Source organism: Ascidiella aspersa, chromosome 6 (genome assembly GCF_963924565.1).
Source record: "Ascidiella aspersa chromosome 6, kaAscAspe10.2, whole genome shotgun sequence".
Taxonomy (NCBI): Eukaryota; Metazoa; Chordata; class Ascidiacea; order Phlebobranchia; family Ascidiidae; genus Ascidiella; species Ascidiella aspersa.
This window is the reverse complement of record NC_139452.1, coordinates 31,338,974-31,359,045: the sequence shown is the minus strand read 5'-3', so window position 1 is coordinate 31,359,045 and position 20,072 is coordinate 31,338,974. Positions and strand designations below refer to the sequence as shown.

At 35.3% G+C, this 20,072-nt stretch overlaps 2 protein-coding genes across 4 annotated transcripts; one reads left to right on the top strand and one right to left on the bottom strand.

Annotated features, from left to right (window-relative positions):
* The first annotated feature begins 1,394 nt into the window (after nucleotides 1-1,394).
* Nucleotides 1,395-12,522, top strand: LOC146141288 (caspase-3-like). The gene is made up of 14 exons (XM_083392869.1): nucleotides 1,395-1,424; nucleotides 3,015-3,102; nucleotides 3,576-3,620; nucleotides 4,220-4,310; nucleotides 5,150-5,254; nucleotides 6,006-6,198; nucleotides 7,562-7,703; nucleotides 8,071-8,249; nucleotides 9,080-9,242; nucleotides 9,487-9,584; nucleotides 10,690-10,863; nucleotides 11,734-11,768; nucleotides 12,079-12,148; nucleotides 12,448-12,522. Exons 1-14 carry the CDS (start codon nucleotides 1,395-1,397, stop codon nucleotides 12,520-12,522), a joined length of 1,488 nt encoding a protein of 495 aa, XP_083248995.1.
* A 2,638-nt stretch (nucleotides 12,523-15,160) lies between these two features.
* On the bottom strand, nucleotides 15,161-19,382 carry LOC146141287 (uncharacterized). Of its 3 annotated transcripts, none has more exons than XM_083391394.1 (10): nucleotides 18,528-19,381; nucleotides 18,354-18,422; nucleotides 18,175-18,273; nucleotides 18,044-18,100; nucleotides 17,505-17,983; nucleotides 17,060-17,430; nucleotides 16,228-16,992; nucleotides 15,766-16,163; nucleotides 15,429-15,693; nucleotides 15,161-15,355 (listed from the first exon to the last, which is right to left on the bottom strand). In XM_083391394.1, exons 1-10 carry the CDS (start codon nucleotides 18,741-18,743, stop codon nucleotides 15,303-15,305), a joined length of 2,772 nt encoding a protein of 923 aa, XP_083247520.1. In that variant the 5' UTR covers nucleotides 18,744-19,381; the 3' UTR covers nucleotides 15,161-15,302. The 3 variants fall into 3 exon arrangements, with proteins under 3 accessions (XP_083247520.1, XP_083247521.1, XP_083247522.1); XM_083391395.1 differs by having other exon boundaries at nucleotides 15,214-15,355; nucleotides 15,761-16,163; nucleotides 18,528-19,382; XM_083391396.1 differs by lacking the exon at nucleotides 15,161-15,355 and having other exon boundaries at nucleotides 15,570-15,693; nucleotides 15,757-16,163; nucleotides 18,528-19,382.
* Between the last annotated feature and the right edge of the window lie 690 nt (nucleotides 19,383-20,072).

Here is a 20,072-nt window from a genome sequence, read left to right as displayed (position 1 = left end):
ATCTTCCCCAAACCCTTTTGGGAATAAAAAATCAATGACTTAATGAAATTTTAAAATAATATTTGCCTTAATTGTAAAATATTTAATTCTCCTTTGATTTTTGACGAATCAAACGATTTCAAGACTAAACATGCGTTGATTTCTGTAGTAAACATTTGTTGTTTTTATTGGCTTGTGAATCAGGGCAGGGTTTTGTAAATCTAAGCTGTGCAAGACGCAATCTATACCGATTCATATAAAGTTAAATGTACAAATTTTGGAGATTTTTAGAGTGGTCAGACAACTAACAAAACATTGTTGCTGTTAAAAGCGTGTGTGTATTTCAAGAAAGGGTAACTGTACTATCCGACCCCACCATTGTACGATTGATGCCTCGATGTTTAAAACAAGCATCTTGCGAGAGTTCGGTTTTTTAATTAACAATAATTTAATAGAATGCTTTAACTGTGCTTTTAATCGAGAAAGCTTACAGCACGGATTTTAAGCAAATAATAGAAAAAAATATTTTTAAAATCTATTAAATGCTTACAAATATTCCCATGAGTTTTTATATTTAGTTCCCCTTTTAACATTATAATAGCGTGAAATTGTCTCACTTCTTAGTTGTTATATGTGAACCAAACACGCGACAAATTCATGCACCCCTAAAAAAAAAGGAGGTTTACACCCCTGAAAATAAATAGATTTCGCGCGAAACAATTACGTCAGTATTGCAAGTGTTTCGTCACCAAAACGTTTTTTTAACTTACGACAGAGTTGTTTACAGTAAACAGAGTTTTTGTAAATAAAAAATGTTTTTCATTACTTTTTTAAATTTTTACAACTTAAAAAAATAATATTTTTTATATTTTTTAGAAAAAATTATTGGGAAAATTAAGCGTTATTCTATATTTTTGTGATGAAATTTTGTTCTTATTAGGACCTAAACTAACTAATTTTGATATTAATGGGTGATTTGTCTGAAAAGTATGGCAGATCTTGACAAGATCTTATAGTCTGGGTAATAGTCAGGGAACTTGGTGCACCTAAGGTCAGAGTGTTCCCCGCGAATGTGAATTATGGGAAAATTGTGGGGGATGTTTAATTTTATGGTCGGTTGAAAAAACTTTGTTCACTTGCCAAAGTTGGTGTGAATAAAGTAATTTAACTAACTCCCTTAGTTTTCTCTTTTGTAATTTTGGTTATAAATGAATGAATCTTTTATTTCTTACGAAAGTCTACCTAAGCCATACATTCATATAATATTTTTTTTAAATTAAGATATCACAAACTAATATGAAGCAGGTGTTGTAATAATAGTACAATTAAGCCTTTAAATTATATTCCTCTGTAGAAGTCTACTGTCTGTGTGTTTAAAATAGCGTTGTCCAAATTTTGGATTTTAAACCACAAGGATGGTGGACGCAGTGGATGCACCTCCCCCTGTAAGTATATTTATTTAACCACTACTGGTCTAGAGTCCTACTTCTGCAATGAATAAGGGAGTGGCCCAAAATGTTGTTTGCAGTGCATGCCTTTTATTATTTTCTCAGCCTTTTTTATATACTTATATCTTACATTTAATAAACTTCAAACAGAAAAACACAACAGAAAAAATGTTCAACTGTGGTATTTAGCTGGCTAAATCTAAATTGTTTCCTAGAATAATTATTAAATCAACGCCCATTATTTGGGTTAGGGTTGGTCAAGTAATATTATGAAAAAGGTTAACCTACCCAAACCAAAGATATGTATTGTGGTAGAATTCTAGACCAGCGCCAATTCCTTTACCCAGACTATTTGTTTAACGCAAATTGTTGGGGTTAGGCTAGATCAGTATGGCAGAATGCTGGCGACTTGGCGACTATGTCGGCCGAAGAATCAGAAAACCGAAGAAATTGGTGCAAAAAAAATTAAGTAAAAAAATAAAATTTGAAAAAAAAATTTTTTTTTCCAACATTAAATTTACTTGTGGTTGTTTCCACACATATTTAATCACATCTATTTTACAATTAGCAGAAATTAATTTTGTTGTGTCATTTTGAAAAAAATTACGGTAATATGAAGCACGTTGTTTAGTGAGAAAAAGCCAGCGTAAGGCATATAGACTGTTTATTATTAAAAAAAGTACACACTTTTGATCATACAATTGTTACGTGTTGGCAGTTTTACTTTAAATTGGCAAGTACTTGAGTTGAATTCCCCATTCCTGTTAAATATACAGGTATACATTCACATCGGCATATTAAGAATGTACCAGGCTATGCTTCTCCCCCTAAGGCCTAAAGTATATTTTTGGATGTTTAATTACGCAAATGCAAAAAATTTTCGCGCTTCGCGTGACCTTCAGCCTTGTTTTGCTAGGTTTATGTGTCTTTGTTTTGAACAAATCTATCCCAAAGGTAATATGCATACTATGGGGCTTAATACACTATGACTGTGACAATTTCTATTCAATTTTATTATAAACATCATTATTTCGAGCAATATAAATTGGAAATTTATCCAAAGAATATTTTTTCCTGCTTTTCAATTTGGCTTTGAGCAGCACATTTTCACATCTATGTAACACTTTTAAAACAAGAAAAGCAGACATGTACGTACACCCCAGGCCCCAGGTTGTACCTTCACTTGTCCCTTATGTATTTGTTAATGACTTGATGTCACAAAAAATTTTGCGCCTTCGGCGATACGTTTTGTTGTCTAATTAACTTATTAATAGCCAATTAACTTATTAATAGCCTTGTTTATCGCCAAAACATGGCAAGGTTCATACATTCCTTAGGCGAACACATCATTTAAGGGGCGTGATCAAAAACCGAAGAATTTTCGCCAAAAATGCTTGTCACCAGAAGGCTGGCAAGATTCTGCCAACCTGGGCTAGATGAAGTATTGTTGTGATATTTATTCTCCTATATTTATTTCCCTTCTTGCAATTTCAATTTTGACAACTTGTTTTATTTAGTGAAAGGATTCTAGACCAGTGCCCATTAACATAGTGTTTGCTAACAATAGAAACAAACTTTTATTTGTAGTTTGTTGCTTCTGGATCTGATACGACCGATGCATCGCCGTTTAATTCCAAAAGTGAGGATGTTCAGTTGAGTGGAAACATAGCGTCAGGTAATATTATAAAACAAAAAAAGCATTACATTAAGTTATAAGTCGTGATTAGTGCAGTTAAAAAAAAGGTCTACAACAATACTAGCATTAGGGTTGTTCAGATTTAACTTTTTGTTGAAAATTTATGCTTCCTGCTTGATTTCCCATTATGTGTCACATAAAAATAAGTTTCATAAGTTTTCAAAACAATTGGACAACATTTAGGAGCTCCACAGACACCCCAAAGTTTTCACACTGAAATTGCTAAAATCTGGGACTTCCCCTAACACGATACTGTACGTTTTTCTTAAAAAACACAGAAACCTTGTAATTTTTATATTAAACAATGGCAGGAAAGCATCACTAATCTATTTTCCAGTTTTATGTAACTTAAAATATATTCTTAAAGCCCCCAAATCCCCACTTTACCCCATTTTTGGAGCTGTCATTTAATTTATCACATATATACAATAAAATATATTTTAACAAAGCAGGTTCTGGTGAGCAACTGGTGTCGTCCAGCAAGAAAAACCGAGCAGGTATTTTGTTCTCTCACTTATTCGTTGTTAATTAGTTAAAATCTAGCATCAAAACTAACTTATTTACCCGAAAATTAGGCAGTTTACTTTTCATAAATTTTACTGAACAAATAGTTTGTGGCCCCCTTGTTATTTCAACGTTGATGTTGTTCTTATCTCAGTCTTATGCCAGAAGTCCGAAAAATGTGTCACTAAAAAACACTCGGTAGGTCTTTAAAGTCTAATAAAAACTACTAATTTAAATGTAACTCTCCAACAATTATAAAATATATACACCCTTGTGGACCCAAAGACTAAGACCAGTGTAGGAATTGCATTGTACCTAATGTCAGCTATACATTGCAGGTAGGCTCCTTATGGGAGATCAGTTGTCCGAGGAATGAACAGTACTGGCATTTTAGGCATTCCCGGCCTGATTTTCAGCCAATGGGAAGAATACATCCACCACACAATCACCACTTACTTTATTTTTTACTTTTTATTAATTTGTAAAAATTACAGTAAAACATTGAAAAAAGAAAATGTTTGACACACCCCGGTTTAATAAAATACTGTTTATCAACAAGACAAATATAAACCAATATTTATTTTTTACTTAGGAGATGTTTTAATGGGAAGGATAGCTCAAGCAAAACCAAGCACTGCTAAAGTTTCAGCTAAAGATGCCTTATTTGGTGAATTAACACCACAGTAAGTTTATAACTCAATGTTATGTCAAAAAAATGTTCCAACTTGAATATAAATACTCCAGTATATGAACTGTTGCTACCAGGCATAGTTATAATAATCAACAACAGCTCCTCTGGTAATTGTAATTCATACTTGAAGTTTCAGTTTACCAGAAGAGCTGCTTTTAAATATTAAAATATTCTAGGCTTAGTTATTGTTTAGCTGTGTTTGTAAAATCTCATTTGACGGCCTTTAATCTAAATCTGGTAATACTCTTAATTGACCAATTATATTTTAATAGTGATAATATTTTGCATAAACATGCTACAAACGGCCAAAGTGAGAATAATTTTTTTTAAATGAACTTATTGATACATTGTATAGCATTTCCTCGAACACAACCAAATTTTCTATTGTTTTGCTTTTATTAGACGAATGTTACTTTGTATTATCGGTTTTAATTTACTAAAATTATTCTATGTATATGAAATATTGAAATTACTTGATGTTTGAATGAAAAGTACTGTTTTATCTATTTAATTGTACAACTATTATTTTGGTAATGAGTTTTGTTAAAATATATTTATTGACAGTGGAAAGAAATATTTTATCGACATTAATAACCAATATTTTACCAACTACAATGTTAATATACATGAGAATCTGTTTTATTGATGTATGGTCACATTTTCATATCAGTGCAGCTAGCAAAGCATTAAAGGCAAAATCAAAATTAATATGCAAATCTTGCTAAACGTAAGTCAACTCCAGAAGAACAGTTATGCCAGTCGTTCTCATCGGAGTTTGTTACTATGGTGCCGCCTGATACTATTTATAAATTATGTATTTTGTAAATCAAGACCTGATTACGATGCAGCAGAAGACGTGTTTCAAACGCTCGAAAATGGGGAAGGATTTGAGTTCAAGCAAGAAAATGCATCAAATTCAATCAAGCACTTTGCGCCGTGAGTGAATCTCACTTGCATAATATTTATAAAAACGCTACAACTAGTTCAATGCTCCATGTGTTTAGTTGTAGTATGCAAAATTTATTTCGAGATTTTTTTTAATTGTTTGATTTTTAATTGTTGTAGGGTGTACATCATTACATCAATAACTAGTCATGCTTCAATTTTTTAATGTTAAGTTTTTTAAATTTATTTTTCGCTACCTAATATTATTGTAGGTAGTAGTTCCCCATTAAACAGCTCGTCTCTTGGTTTGTTACAATTGTACTTCACTTTTGCATTCTAGAAACATATTTTAGGGTTTTTGTTGTTTGCTTAATAAATATCACCCAGAGTTAGATGAGTTTACCCATTTTAAAAGTTTGACATTTATAACAAATAAATTGACTTTAAGAATTTTTAAAATTTGCAATTTTTTTTTTTTAATTTGGTCAAATTTACTGGGAAAAAGGTAAAAATAAGGTGGAATAAAATCTCCAGGTTTTCTGGAGTCATGGGATACATCAGCATGCAAATAAAATAAACATGAAGCAAGACAATTTTTTTACACCTACCTATCATTGTGTGTATTAGCGGGCTTTAGAAAGCTGCAGTCTTGTTTTTTTTACGGTTATTTCACCTGTATGCAATAATATTGCCGTGAAGAGTAGGTGCTCAAAACGTTGGCACTTAAATAAATTTTTGCTTGAAAAACAATTGTACAATGAAAGAATAAAAATGTTTACCAACAGTGAATTTTTACTCACAGGATCCTCGATGAAGCTCATGTTACAGATGCAGGTGGCTTTGCTGACACTTCTAGTTGGAACGACGTCACTCGGTCGAACGTACAAGTCCAACCACAAGAAGAAACGTCAAGTTCACAGCTTTCTTTGGACGAAGAGTTTAAATACGACATGAAACATAATGAGAGAGGCTGCTTTGTCATCTTTAATCAAAAGGTTGGTAGAGAAATTGTATTGAATTACTTGAGGCAAATTAATTTAGAACATTTCGGCTTGTTTCCGGGGAAACGGAAACCAATTAATAAAAAAAATGTAAGGTTTTTTTTAATTAGCACGTTGCATTTACTAAAACCTTCAAAAGATTATTTTAAATTTACAATTTTTTCAAAAGTTTGAACAATGGTATATTTTTCGTTCCTAACTTAAAAAAACATTTTGTATTTTTTTTAAATCACAATTTAGATGCCATTGTTTTATTTATTTCTAAGGGTTTGTTTTGCACTTGTTGTTAGTTTTATGTTGCAGGAGGTAAAGTTTATCCTTGTGTTAAGTTCTCCACTGGTTAATCTTTAACAAAGCTCTATTTGTCTACTCTTTAACCACAACTTACAAAAAAAATCCTGGTTAAATTAGGCTTAATGGTTATATGTATTCACTTTTATATATTGTTCTATATTGGTAAAAAAATGATATTGCCTTTACCATGTGGCTGACTGGAAGGTCGCTTATATCCATCGCACCTCCGACAGCATCAAATTGTTTCTTTTTGTATTTATTCCAGCACGAACAGAAACAATACTCACTTACTTTATACCTGTTTTATAGACAGTAATAATAATTAACTGTTAGAAGAAAAATTGTTCATTTATATTTATAGCCTACATATTTTTTGCAATAAAAAGTGTTTTATTTAACTTACATGGGGAAATATTAGCTATTGTTGTTAATTGCATACATTGGACATTTGACAAAAAAATACAGCAGAAAAAATGTTTAGAAAGAATGTTGTATAAATTTTAATAAATGATTTACACTTCAGACCTGTTTTAAATAATGTACAAAAGTAACAAACATGTGTCTGTGTAATCTGGCCACCATAACACAATGTTTACAGAAATACTTACAAGTAGTCATCAATATTGAGTGTGCTGAATCGATAATTGGCAAGTATTTCTTCAGAACTTGAGTTGTCCAGCCCTTCAAAAAGAGAGAAAAAATCATTACAAAAAAGGAATTAGTACACCGAGTAGCAATTGCAGACTCGCCGAGTCTGTTGATCAATGATACAACAAGCAGAGCAGACTAGAAAAACAACTAGACTGAAGTAAGGTTCGAACTCACGACCTCCGGTCAAGCTGGGAAATTACATTGAAAATTGATTATTAAAAAGGAATTACATTGAAATTGATTATTATTGTTTGCTGAAAAAATGTTTAAGAAAAAATTGATGGAAATTTAGTATTTATTTACACTTCAGACCTGCTTTTGCTAATAACTCTATATATTATTATCTGTTTTGAATTATATACAAAAGTATTTTTACATTTGAAAATTTAATATTGTTATATGTTTGTCGCAGAAATTTGACACATTAGACCAACGCGACGGAACAAACATCGACGCGGCAAACTTGGAATCCACGGCAAAGTTTCTTGGGTTTAAAGCTGTCCGTGTGTTTACCGACCTAAATGAAAAGAAGATCACAGCCTGGATGGAACAAAGTACGCAAAAAATAAATTTGTATTTCTTTTGTATTATTTTTAAAATTTAGATTCTGTTTTTGTCCTTTTTGTTTTTAAGTTTTTAAAAAAATTTATGAAAAGACAACAAATTTTATTACTTTTTTTACTGATTTCGTAAAAAAAGACAAATTGTTGTCGCAAAATCTTTAAATGACAAAAACTTTATGAATTTATTTTATTTGCTGCTTAAATTATGCATTTATAAAGTGTTGTAATAAACCCTTGACCATGGTGTACTGTTTTGTTCTCAAATGACTCCTTAAAAACCTATTAAATCTTTGAAAAGGTCTTTAAATGCCTTCTGTATAACAACCCTGACTTCATCTATTTATCTTCCCCCTTTCAGTTTCTGGAGCTGACCACAGCGATTACGATTGCTTTGTGTGTTGTATTCTCACGCATGGTGGAGAGGATGACGTGTTGTACGCTTATGATAAACCCTTCAAACTCAAGGATCTAACTGCAATGTTCAGACCTGACAACTGCCCCTCACTTGCTGGAAAGCCTAAGCTATTTTTTATACAGGTTAGAAAAAGCATTCTAGCACAAAATGTCAAAAATTAATCCGTTGTTTACTGAAAATAAAATTATTACTTAACACCAATTCAATTTGATTTTTTCCTTATTCATTTTAAAGTAACAAATTGCAATTTTTTGTATTAATAATATTTTTTATAGTTGTTTTTTTAGAATCCTGCCTGAAAAGTCTGTACTTTTTAGCCAGGTTAGAAAAATTGGAAACATGCTGCGAACTATCGCATTGTTCATTGAAAATAAATTATTGCTTGACACGAATTCAGATAGGTTTGGCAAGTTTCTTTGCTACCTGCAACCATTTTAATTTTTTATACAGGAAAAATTTTGTTTTAAACATTTGTTTTAGGTTAAGAACTACTGATTTAGAAATATTAAATTAAATTTAAGTTATTATTCTTGTGTTGTTATTATTGAAATAGATCATAACTACAACAATTTTTTAGGCATTATTTTTATTGAATAAAATAATGATTTAAATTTTACATAAGTATCGCTTATTTTAATAATGACAAGATTTTGCATAAACATGCTACAAACAGCCATAGTGAGAATATTTTTTTTTAAATTACCTTATTGATATTTAAATCAGAGATAGATTGATAATAGTGACTGAAATGTCAGACATAATTTTGTAAATTTGAGCTGACATTTTACCGAGATAAAAACATTTTATAGCGTTTTCTTAAACACAACAGAATTTTTTATTTTTTTAAATTAATCACTTGAATATGCAAGATTAAACACCAAAAAATTTTGTTGTAAAATTATAGTAATAATATTATACAAAAATTATAAATCTTGTGTTTCTATGTTTAAAGGCTTGTCGTGGTTTCAAATGTGACAAAGGCGTGACTTATCGAAAAGTTCAAAGCGACTCCGTGGACAGTATACCGCCCCCCGGTGACGATCAAGTGGACGAAATCGAGATTCACACGATTCCGGTTGAGGCTGACTTTCTCATCGGACAATCCACAGTGGAAGGTATTGCTAAAAATTTCAAGAATTTCGTAAAAAATTTACCACCTTCGGGTGTTTAGCAGTGTTGTTGGATTTAATGTTGCTTTCACTTCAAGCTTTAAAAAATTAAAATAATATTTTTGATATTAAATAAGATAAAATTAATATTTTGAATCCCCTCCCCACAAAAATTAAATTTAAACAAAAGATCTTAAAATACATTTTCTTGTTGATTAGTTCATAGTTCAACTGTTTTTTACTTTATAAGATTATTATTCGTGGAGAAGTAAAGGCAGTGGTTCAATCTTCATCCAAAACCTTTGCAAGTGTCTTCGATCGTGGGGACACAAAAAAGAGATTATGCAGGTGCGTGTTTAGTCTTACCTAGTGTTTATGTATTAAGCCTGTTTAGGGTTTTTGAACAGTTACAACTTTCAGTTTTATCCTTAGATTATGAAGGTTTCTTATCTCAGTTGTTGAAAGTCTGTATCTAGCCTGTTTTTTCATAACTTTATTAAAATCTAGCTGGGACAAAAGATTTTGTGAATAAGACTTTTTTTTAACTTTTAGCTTTAACTTACCCTAAGTAACCACTTGAACAATTTCTATTAACCATCTTGTTGCTTTGCAAAATGTTTAATTGCTCTATTTTTGGTCATTTTGATGTAAACAAACTTTTTTTCATCAGTAAAACACCCACGCTTTAGTGTTATCTTGCAACTTTTAGTTTTAGAACTTAGACTATGTAGGTTTATTATTTCATATGTTATAAGCCTGTTTTGAGCTATGGTAAAATGTACTGGATTAAAAATACACTTTTAATAAAAAAAACAAGGCTCTCTTTGTAAATAAGACTCTAAATAAACAGAAACAACAATTTATTTTGTGTTAATCTTCCAACTTGTAGTTTATAAACCTACCTTCTTTGCTATCTTTAAATGTTAAAAATGCTCAGTTTTTAAAAATAGTTTTGCAAAGTTGTGAAAAAAATTTGAAAACCTTTTCCAAAACTGGCGCACATTTAGGTGATTAGTACAACAGTTTGACATCCTTTTAAAAACATTAACATACATTCTGAGGCAACGAAACAACTTCTTTTATGAAATGAAACACAAATAAGCAGGTTTAACTGGTATTTAAAAAAAAAACATTATACTTTACAATATCTCGCAGTAAAGTCGTTTTGGTAGAATGACCTTCCTGCGACTTGCACGTAAAACCGTTAGATTTATACAATAATTTTTTTTTTTTTTTTTTTGGTAGAATCATTGTTCATTATAATCATATAAGTTTGTCAATTTTAATGGTGGTTTTATTTCATAACACTATTTATTTATTTATTTATTTATTGATTTTTTGTCATTTTGGTGTGAACACACATTTTTTCTAGCAGTTAACATAGATCTTGAAATGACTTGTTTACCACACTGGTATCTAACACTAAACTCGCTTTCTTGTAACTTTTTTTCAGATACTGACCCGTGTGAACCACATGGTCGCTTACGACTTTGCGTCGAGCACTTCCGACACAAAAATGAACAAGAAGAAGCAGATTCCGTCGATCGTAACCCGACTCACAGCCGAGCTTTACTTCAGCGCCGAGGAACGAACTGAACCTAACAAAGTCGAACGTGGACCTGTTCAGGTAACGACTAAATAAGGACGGGTATTATTTAAAGTAGACCTCGGTAAAACAATAATAACTAATGCAGAAAGATCTATAAAACCATAGTATTGAAAACCAACGACACAATAAATCCAAATCCGCAGTATTATTTACTACAGAATGGGAACTTAATCGTTTGAATAAGACCCAGATCTGTCGGAAAAGTCCAAATTTCAAATAAGGCCTAAATGGCCAAAACTACGCCCGAACCTGTGGGTAAAGGGTATGGGACGATCGGGGGCCGTCGGTCTGGCACCGGCTTTTTGGTGACTACGTTTGGACGCGTCTGACCAGCGCCGTTAGGGCGCCGCTGTTTTAACACCGCATTTTTGGTGTTTTAGTTGTTTTGGGTTATTGGTGGGTAGTGGGTGGGGTTTGAGGTTAGCTAAAATGTTGTTTATGCCTGCTTCTGGCCATATAGGTGATATTCCGACTGGTTTAAGTCTTAATCTTTTTTTGTATTACGACTATGAGGTATTAGTGCTATTTTGGTTTTATGAGGAAGTAGACCTTGGCAAACCACAGGTGTCTCTTTTATTGCTGTTTTTTCTTGATTTTTTATTTTAAGAAAATTTCTAGATTTTTTTAAGGGAATAGCACGTTGTATTATATGTAATTCGGAGCTTCTTTTCAGCCCAGCGATCCAAAACGTTTTCTGTTTCTTATGCGGCCCCTGTTTAAATCAATTGCCCACTTCTGGTAGAAAGGCATTAAATTCCATGTTCAGTTGCACTTCTTCCCCATTTCTTCGCGACTTCTTTTGGTTGGGTTTAAGCTTGTTAAAAAAATTAAATTTAACTTGTTAATGTAATATTTCAATTTTTTCTAAACCCTTTTATATTTTTTAAGGTAACTGAAAGAACAGTCAGGGACCAAAGCTACGTGTAAGTTGTCATGAAACTATAAATCTTAATTTGTTTTATTTTGACAAATTTAGTGTTTTGAGTAAAGTAGTGACGTAATTCGGTGTCAGGCCGCAAAACTTTTGTCCAAAAAACTGTGAAACAAAGTTACTAAGCATCGGTCAATGATGTAAGCAGGGCAGGCCAGAAAAACAACTAGCCTGTGGTGAGGTTCGAACTCACGACCTCGGTCATGTGTGTATCTTTCATCGGATACGGACTTTTACAACTAAAATATCCTGTAATCATTGTGTATTAACCCCCACATTACTAACTAATTACGAATTTTTAGGTTGGATTCTGAATCCTATGAATCACCGACAGATGTTAAAACTACAACATCTGCACCAATGCAAACCCAGGTAAGCGCTTAAATCTTTCAACCAGGGTGACAAAATGCAAAAGTTAAAAAAGGCCAAACGTTTGCGAAAAGTCTGATAATAATTGATTTTTATTATCTGGTTAACCAATTAGGCTAAAGTACAAATATCCCAATCAACACTAAACTAAACATGGAGGGTTATTATTTAAAACAAACCTGGGTGAATCACGGCCCCTCAACGGTGACTTCTTAATTTTTAAATATTATATTGCAACAGAAATGAAACTGTCTTTATATTGTGGACATTTCTTGTGTTTTTATAATATTTTCCTGCTAAAGCTAATTGTTCTGGCGCGGGGAAGCGGCGAAGACTGCACAGTAAGCCAGGATAACGACGGGTTCGATCCACAATGAGATTATTGCTTGTTCCATGATATCTTAATAAATAACAGATTTACTAGTTTTATGACATAATAAAAAATCTCCACATTGGAACACCATGCTGTCTGTTTGGGCGAACTTTATAACGTTGGATTTTTTTACAAATGCCAGTTTTTGTTTTTTAAGGTAATTGAAAGAACAGCCGGGGACCAGCAAATCTACTCGTAAGTTGTCAGAAAATTATTAACCTCGTTTGACTTTTACTAGAATATTGAGCTTAATATGGCAAAAAAGCTGGGGAACGATCTTCTCGTCCGAGGGGGGAAAAGGGGGTAAAAAGAGGGGCAAAAGAAAAAAGGGGGCAAGAAGGGAGAAAAAACGCACACCGCTAGACGACGCGCAAGCGTTCATTGCTAAACAAGGTAGAACGGCGACCTTTGCCCTACTTGATTTGTTGAATTCTATTTATGATGAAGTAAAAGGTATATTTAAACTGCCTAAACTATAACTTGAAGGGCAAAAAAATAGGGGACAAGAAGGGTGGGGGGAATTCCACGCCGCGCAAGCGTTCATTGCTAAACAAGGTTGACGGACGGCGATCATTGGCGCCACAAATTATTCAAAATTAACTTATTTGCTTTCTGGCATTCTATTTGAAAGGTAAAAGTTCTTTTAGCTGAAAAAAACACTTGTGCCTTACATTTGTTTGTTTGTTCTACTACATTTTCCGTTTACAGTATTTTGTCCCAAATTCGTCTAGACCAGGAATGGCGAACCTTTTCATCGCGTGGGTCACAAGCACGACCTTAATCCTTAGAAAATGCGCAAGTGGGTCATATATATAACTCTATGCTGATTTTACACGAAAGTTAGCTTCTGCGTTTACTCGAAACTTTGCTGCAGAATTGTTTCTTTATTCTTTCTTGAAACTGATTGATAACATTTCGGTATTTCTAGAGAGACAAGTGGGTTATTAAAAATGGGTGGTGGGTCACTCCGTGACCCGCGGGTCAGTGGTTCGCCATCCCTGGTCTAGACTCTAGACGACTGTGTACTTTGAATGAACAGATACTGCTTATTGCAATAGTTTTCAGGATGCGTTAAACACAGCTACAACGCAAGCCGGGAATTGATAAAATGACATAGAATTGCGAATTACAATCAGTCTTTTTATTGCGTAACCAAACAACAAAAACGACAAATAAACAAAAACGATAAATGTAACGTTAAAGCGATATAAAAGCGTCCACAAGGTTTAGAATTACACGTGGTGAACTTCTTAATGTACAAAGGCTAGAAATATTAAATAAAAACAGTGAATAGTACTTTAAAGCAATATAAAAGCGTTCACAAGGTTTATAAAATTGCACGCAGTGAATTTCCTAATGTACAAGGGCTAGAAAAATTAAATAAAAACAGTGAATAGTACGTTAAAGCAATATAAAAGCGTTCACAAGGTTTAAAATTGCACGCAGTGAATTTCTTAATGTACAAGGGCTAGAAAAATTAAATAAAAACAGTGAATAGTACGTTAAAGCAATATAAAAGCGTTCACAAGGTTTAAAATTGCACGCAGTGAATTTCTTAATGTACAAGGGCTAGAAAAATTAAATAAAAACAGTGAATAGTACGTTAAAGCAATATAAAAGCGTTCACAAGGTTTAAAATTGCACGCAGTGAATTTCTTAATGTACAAGGGCTAGAAAAATTAAATAAAAACAGTGAATAGTACGTTAAAGCAATATAAAAGCGTTCACAAGGTTTAAAATTGCACGCAGTGAATTTCTTAATGTACAAGGGCTAGAAAAATTAAATAAATACAGTGAATAGTACGTTAAAGCAATATAAAAGCGTTCACAGGGTTTCGAATTGCATAGAAATATTTTTGGTAAACAAAGTGGAAATTTAAGGGGTGAAGAGCAGGTTAAACACTATAAACCGGACGCGGCAAGTTTTGCAGCCTTAGCTTGTGCTCGGGCAGCCTTTCGTTCGACCAGCCACTGCTCTCGGGGAATTTGACCTTCCACGTTCGGACAGTAGGATTGACCGTAATATTGGGAGTGGCCAGTATCCCTTGTGGGAGGCTGCCCGCACTTCTTGCACGTGTATGGCTGCCGGGATGTTGCAACAACTTTGACGGGCGGCGCGGCAGCGAACAAGCCTTGCGCCTCAGATAAAGCCTGCTCTCTTTTCCTTCTGCGGTACATGGTTGTTCTAGACATGCCCGACCAGTCTACAATAAGGAAACACTCATAAAACGGAGACCAACATTGTTGAGTGCGTTAATGATTTTAACGTACCCCTCGAGGTGGACGGTACGTCATGCGGCTTTCTCGCCCAGGTTGCCCCGCCAACTGTATCGTCCGGTTCGGACTGCTTTAATTGTTCATGTTTCCTTGCTGGCGGCGCTGTAGGTCGTTCTTCGTAGGGAGGCAAAGCTGTTGCTGCAGCAGTTGTTTCGAAACGGGGAATTCCCTGAAGCAAGGTCGTTTGGGTTTGCTTTCGAACCTTTCCCTTGTACCTGAAATTCAAAGAGGTGCCACATAAATTTGGCGCAACAAAAAAAGGGATTACACCCTTTAGCATTCAAAATACGTCAACTACATACAAAACGTACCATTTTGTGACGGTGGTCTCATTTACTGGTAAAAGCTGAATACCAGTTTGATCCATCAACGGACTGTTCTGCAGGCTATTACGAAGTTCGTTGTATTTCAACACAACAAGCTTCCAGCGCGACGTAAAAGGTTGGTTGGTGGTGGCCTTTTCGGGAGATGCGTTTTGGTCACAAAGCCTGGTGAATATCGCCTCCATCAGGCGACTCTGTGAAGGACCAAAGGCGGCCTCTCCGCCAGTGACAAAGGCTCTAAACAAAAAGTGACCGCATTACTTTATTAGCGTTCACAGCCAAACGTGCCAAACAGTTTAAATCCGCTTACCGAGCTGCAGAATCCGATCCAGGGTGTGTTTTATCCGGCTGCTTGACACGGTGAAAACGACCAGTGGTTTTGACTGGAAGCGTTGCTGAAAGTGCATTGGTCTTTTGTCGAATTCGTCAAGGTTATTCCAGAGAAGTTGAATTTTCTGCCCATCATTCTGTCCCACTGTCTGACCCTGCAGATCGACCAGAGCTTTGGACAAGCCTTCCACCTTATCCCAGCCAGGCAAACCAGCAGCATCAACAGACTCATCTGAAAGTATTTCCTGGAATATGGTGCTAAGTTAGCTGTTGTTAGTAATATTGAAATCTGCAAATAAAAAAGTTACCTACGGTACCTCAAACTTGGCTTCCACATCACCGGGCACATCTACATAGTCCATGTCGGTCTCAGAAGGGCTGTCTTCATCATGTTTTTCTTCCAGGTCCGAGGAAAAACCTTCATCAGTGTCCCCACTTAAGTCTACGTTTGGCATAGAAATATCTGACTGTGCCAACAGATATTCTATGCCTACCAGTTCCTGAGTGTAAACCCCAGGCATTTGGTGAGCGGGAAGGATGGTTTTGCCCAGCATTGTTTGGAACAGATTGTTGCCAACATTTTGCAACTGGACATCATAAAGCCGCAATGCTGGCTTTTGTTCCAAGTCAATGCTGGCGGACAGCCGATCAGCATTCCAGCGGGTAATTCCTTCCATAAGATAGGCCTGGAAATTGTTTAGATTAGCTGATGAACCTGTTACAGTTAAAAAGCCATTAGATGCAAACAGCAATTAGAAAAATGATATCTTATTACGTACCTGGTATAAAACGATTTAAATGAAGATGGAAACTCTCCAGAGATGTAGACCCTCTGCAACAGCGGAAAACAGGCAGTGTAATTCCACCCTTTTCAATTTTACCAATCAGCATATAAAGTGAGAAGTTAGGAGGGTCTTGGATGCACTCCACATGCCTCCTTTGTTCATTCCAAATTTCAAACATTTCCTGTTTAAATATTGGAACGCCTAAGCAATCCGTAGCAGGATGAAAGGAACGGAGGAGCGAATCGATCCATGCCATAGTTGCCTCTGCACCTCGAGTTTGACGCCGACAATGCCTGGCCAGTTCCTTTTTGCCGATAGCTTTCTTCACTGCTATGTCGGTGGGCATTCTTCCTGTGCTTCTGTGAATCTCATTCTTTTTGGCATCAAACAGCAGGGCCAGGTCACTTGTATCCCACTCAAAAATGCACTTGGAGAGTGATGACATGAATGGCCCATACAAAGGATGAGATTCAGTTGTGCACCCAACAGCAAGCCTTCTCATAAAATGCCAAATGTCCAGTCTGACAACAAGGTCTGGCCACTGGCTAAAGAGATCCTGATATTTAGATGGACCCCGAAAATTACAGCAATCGCAATCTGTGTAAAGAAGGCTTGGTGGTGGTTCAGAAGCAGCAGCATAACGCCTCATCAAGCCATCTGCCATTTGCTGCAGTGTTGACTTGCTTTCAGACGTTGTCAGTATTGACAGGACAATCTCTCCTCTTTCATTTCCCACCGAAGTTACCCAATTGGCAGAACCTGCAACACACATATTATTGTCAGCACAAGCAAAACACAGAAAAAAATTATCAAAAAAGCTGTTTACCTGCATGCTTCCCTTGGATTTTTTTCACAATCTTTTTGGTGGAATCTATTTTTAAAACAGATCCATAAACCGATGTCAGGCTGGCCTTCATGACATCCAACTGTTCAAAGAGGAATTTAACATGTGCTGTTAAAAACCACTTGGCAGTTGGGGGATTGCGAAACGGCGGAGGCTCCTCAAATACCAAATTTTGCATGCCAGCCAATCTAGCAGCACCCTTCTGGAACCGTTTGCAATCATTTAAGTAGTGGATGGACTTTTTGAGCCATGCTTCGCTATGCATTTCCTCTAGGTTATTCTGCAACGCCGTTGGACTGTTCCCCAGTGTTCGTGATCTCATCAGCGACACAACTGCCATGTCACATCCAAATCTGAAATAATAGATTGATACTCATAGAACACAACATCAACACACAGCTTGGTCCATTAAAGCCTGATCACTTACTTGTAGGTCAGCACTGCAGGAAACTGACAGTGCAGTCTGTATGGCAGCTGCTCCATTACGGCCTTGTCATATCCTCTGTAAGTTGCATTACACTGTGTGCATTGCAAATACTCGGTGGCAAGGTAGTAATGGTCTGCCATATCTAAAACCAAGCGTATGGTCTTGTAAAGACCTTTCGATGTCAGGTGGTGTAATTTGCAGCTTTTGCATTGGAGACTTAAACCCCACATCTTGTAAGGCATCCACAAAAAAAGTCTCCTCAAAAAGTACTTTGCTGGATTTGGCTTTGCAGGATCTGTAGGCTTTGGTGCGGGTGGGGGGAAATTCCATGTAGAAAGATTATTTGAAAGAATACCCTTGCTAGAAAACATTGACTTGCCAATCCATCTAGCATCCTCCTTGGCTCCCAGCCTGACAACCAAGTTCTCTTGCCAGAGTTTTGGAAGCCGAAGGGAATAGTCAGTTGGCTGCCGTGAAGCCTTTTACAAAATAAATATAATTTTACTATTTCAAACAAAATCAATAAAGCAATTTCTTACCTTGGCCAGCCCAGTAGCAGTGGTGATAACTCCCTGAGCAGAAGTGCTAGTTGAAGGCTGAATGACAAAACTTTGTGTTAATATTAGGCCGTAAAACATTAGAAAACAACTGGTCATAAAGCTTCACCAACCTCAACATTAGAAGTTCCTTCAGTTGTGGGCACCGGCTTAAGCAATCCAATATCGCTTTTATCAGTAGGTGTGCTTGTAGAAGGCAAGTCTACAATTTCCTGCATAAGATAAATTTACTAATGATTAAGTTTATTTTTTCTTGAGTCTACAAACTGTGTAATCGAAATATTTCACTTACTGTTGTTGAGTTTGAACCCATGTCAGCTCTATTTACCGGCGATTGGTGTATATTTGACTGTTTTTTCACCTGATACAACAACAATTTTTATCAGTTTGTAAAAACACAAATAACAAAGTTTTAAAATAGATATAAAGGCAAATAATCTTGTTGTTTATAAAGCTGTTCAATTACCTGTCCGTGGTATCCACAATTACATTTAATCAAAGAGCCAAATAGTCCTTTAGCGGACACATTGCTGTGTCTTGGACATTTGTCTATTTTGTCAAAGACCTTTGCCCATTTAGAGCCAGGTTTAGGTCGTTGTCCGCGCTGAAACCTGAATGAGCTGTTGACATACTGCTCGATGCGCATATTCCATTCGTAGTCAGATGGTCCTGTCTTAGGCATACTGCAATCAACATCTAGTAAACTATTATCTCTGTATTTAATATCTAAAAACAACAAAAACAAAGTCTCACAGTAAAAAAGCTACGCATCGATAATGCATACAAAACACCCATCTATCAATATTACATTTAATTAAGGTGTTTAATAAAAAATAAACAAAAACAAAGCCTTATCGTACTTAACAACGTTGAAAGTATTAAGCACATAGCAAAACAACTGTTCCTGTCTACAGTTCACCAAAACCTAAAAACAAACTATACAAGCTATTCTAAGTGTTGCCAATAAATGTTTCAAGCCGTTTTAAAAAATAAAAGTCAGGAAGTAGCAGTGCATAAACAGCAGGCGGTCAAGCTTTTTTTGACAAGCTTGTCGCCTTGCTGTCTGCTTGGTAAAACACCCTACGTGCAATCCACGGGGAAAACAGCATGACGCAAGTTGTGACGCTACTCTATTTTATCTGCTCACTTTAAACAAGGCCTTTAGAAAGTCTAAAATGCAGAGCAGCACTAATACTGCATTGTTGTAGTCAGTTGCCAAGCCACCAGACTTCGCTTGGCGGTTTTTCCCAAAATCCCCAAATCGCAAAAATTTGGACCAATCAGAGCGCGATTTCCAATATTTACAATGTTGTTTCAATTTTGGAGACAAACGGCGGCGGCGGTGGATTGGAGCGATGTGAGGGTGATACCGGTGCCAATCGGATGCTTGATTAATTTGTAACTTGCGATTCATTGTAGATATCCTAGTAAAATAAATATATTTCTACCAATACATTACATTGAAATTGACAAAGAACAGAATTCCGAAGTCAAAAATATAGCGTTTTAGAGCATAGTACCGGTAACGTTATTTGAGGTCGGATCAAGTCGCGGTACCTTTGTTCAAAAACAAAATACTAAGCATCAGTCAATGGTGTAAGCAAGGCAGAAAAACAACTATATAGCCTTCGGTGAGGTTCGAACTCACGACCTCGGCCATAGCTGCCTTTTACAACTAAAATATCCTGTGATCTACGTGTTTTGTATTGATTTCTACATCACTAACTATAATTTCACATTGTTAGGCTTGAATCTAAATCCTACGAATCACCGACTGAGCTTAAAACTACAACATCTACACCAATGCAATGCCAGGTAAGCATTTCCTAAATCTTTCAATTGCCTAATCCCTTATCACGGTGACCAGATGCAAAAATTAAACTTTCGCCAAAAACAAAATACTGCTTAGCCAATCCGTGAACCCAGATTGGACACTTATGATATTTCACGAGGGTTGGCGTTTATTTAGGTTGAAAGTGCATAACGTTTCTTTAAAAAGTTTGCGCTGCAT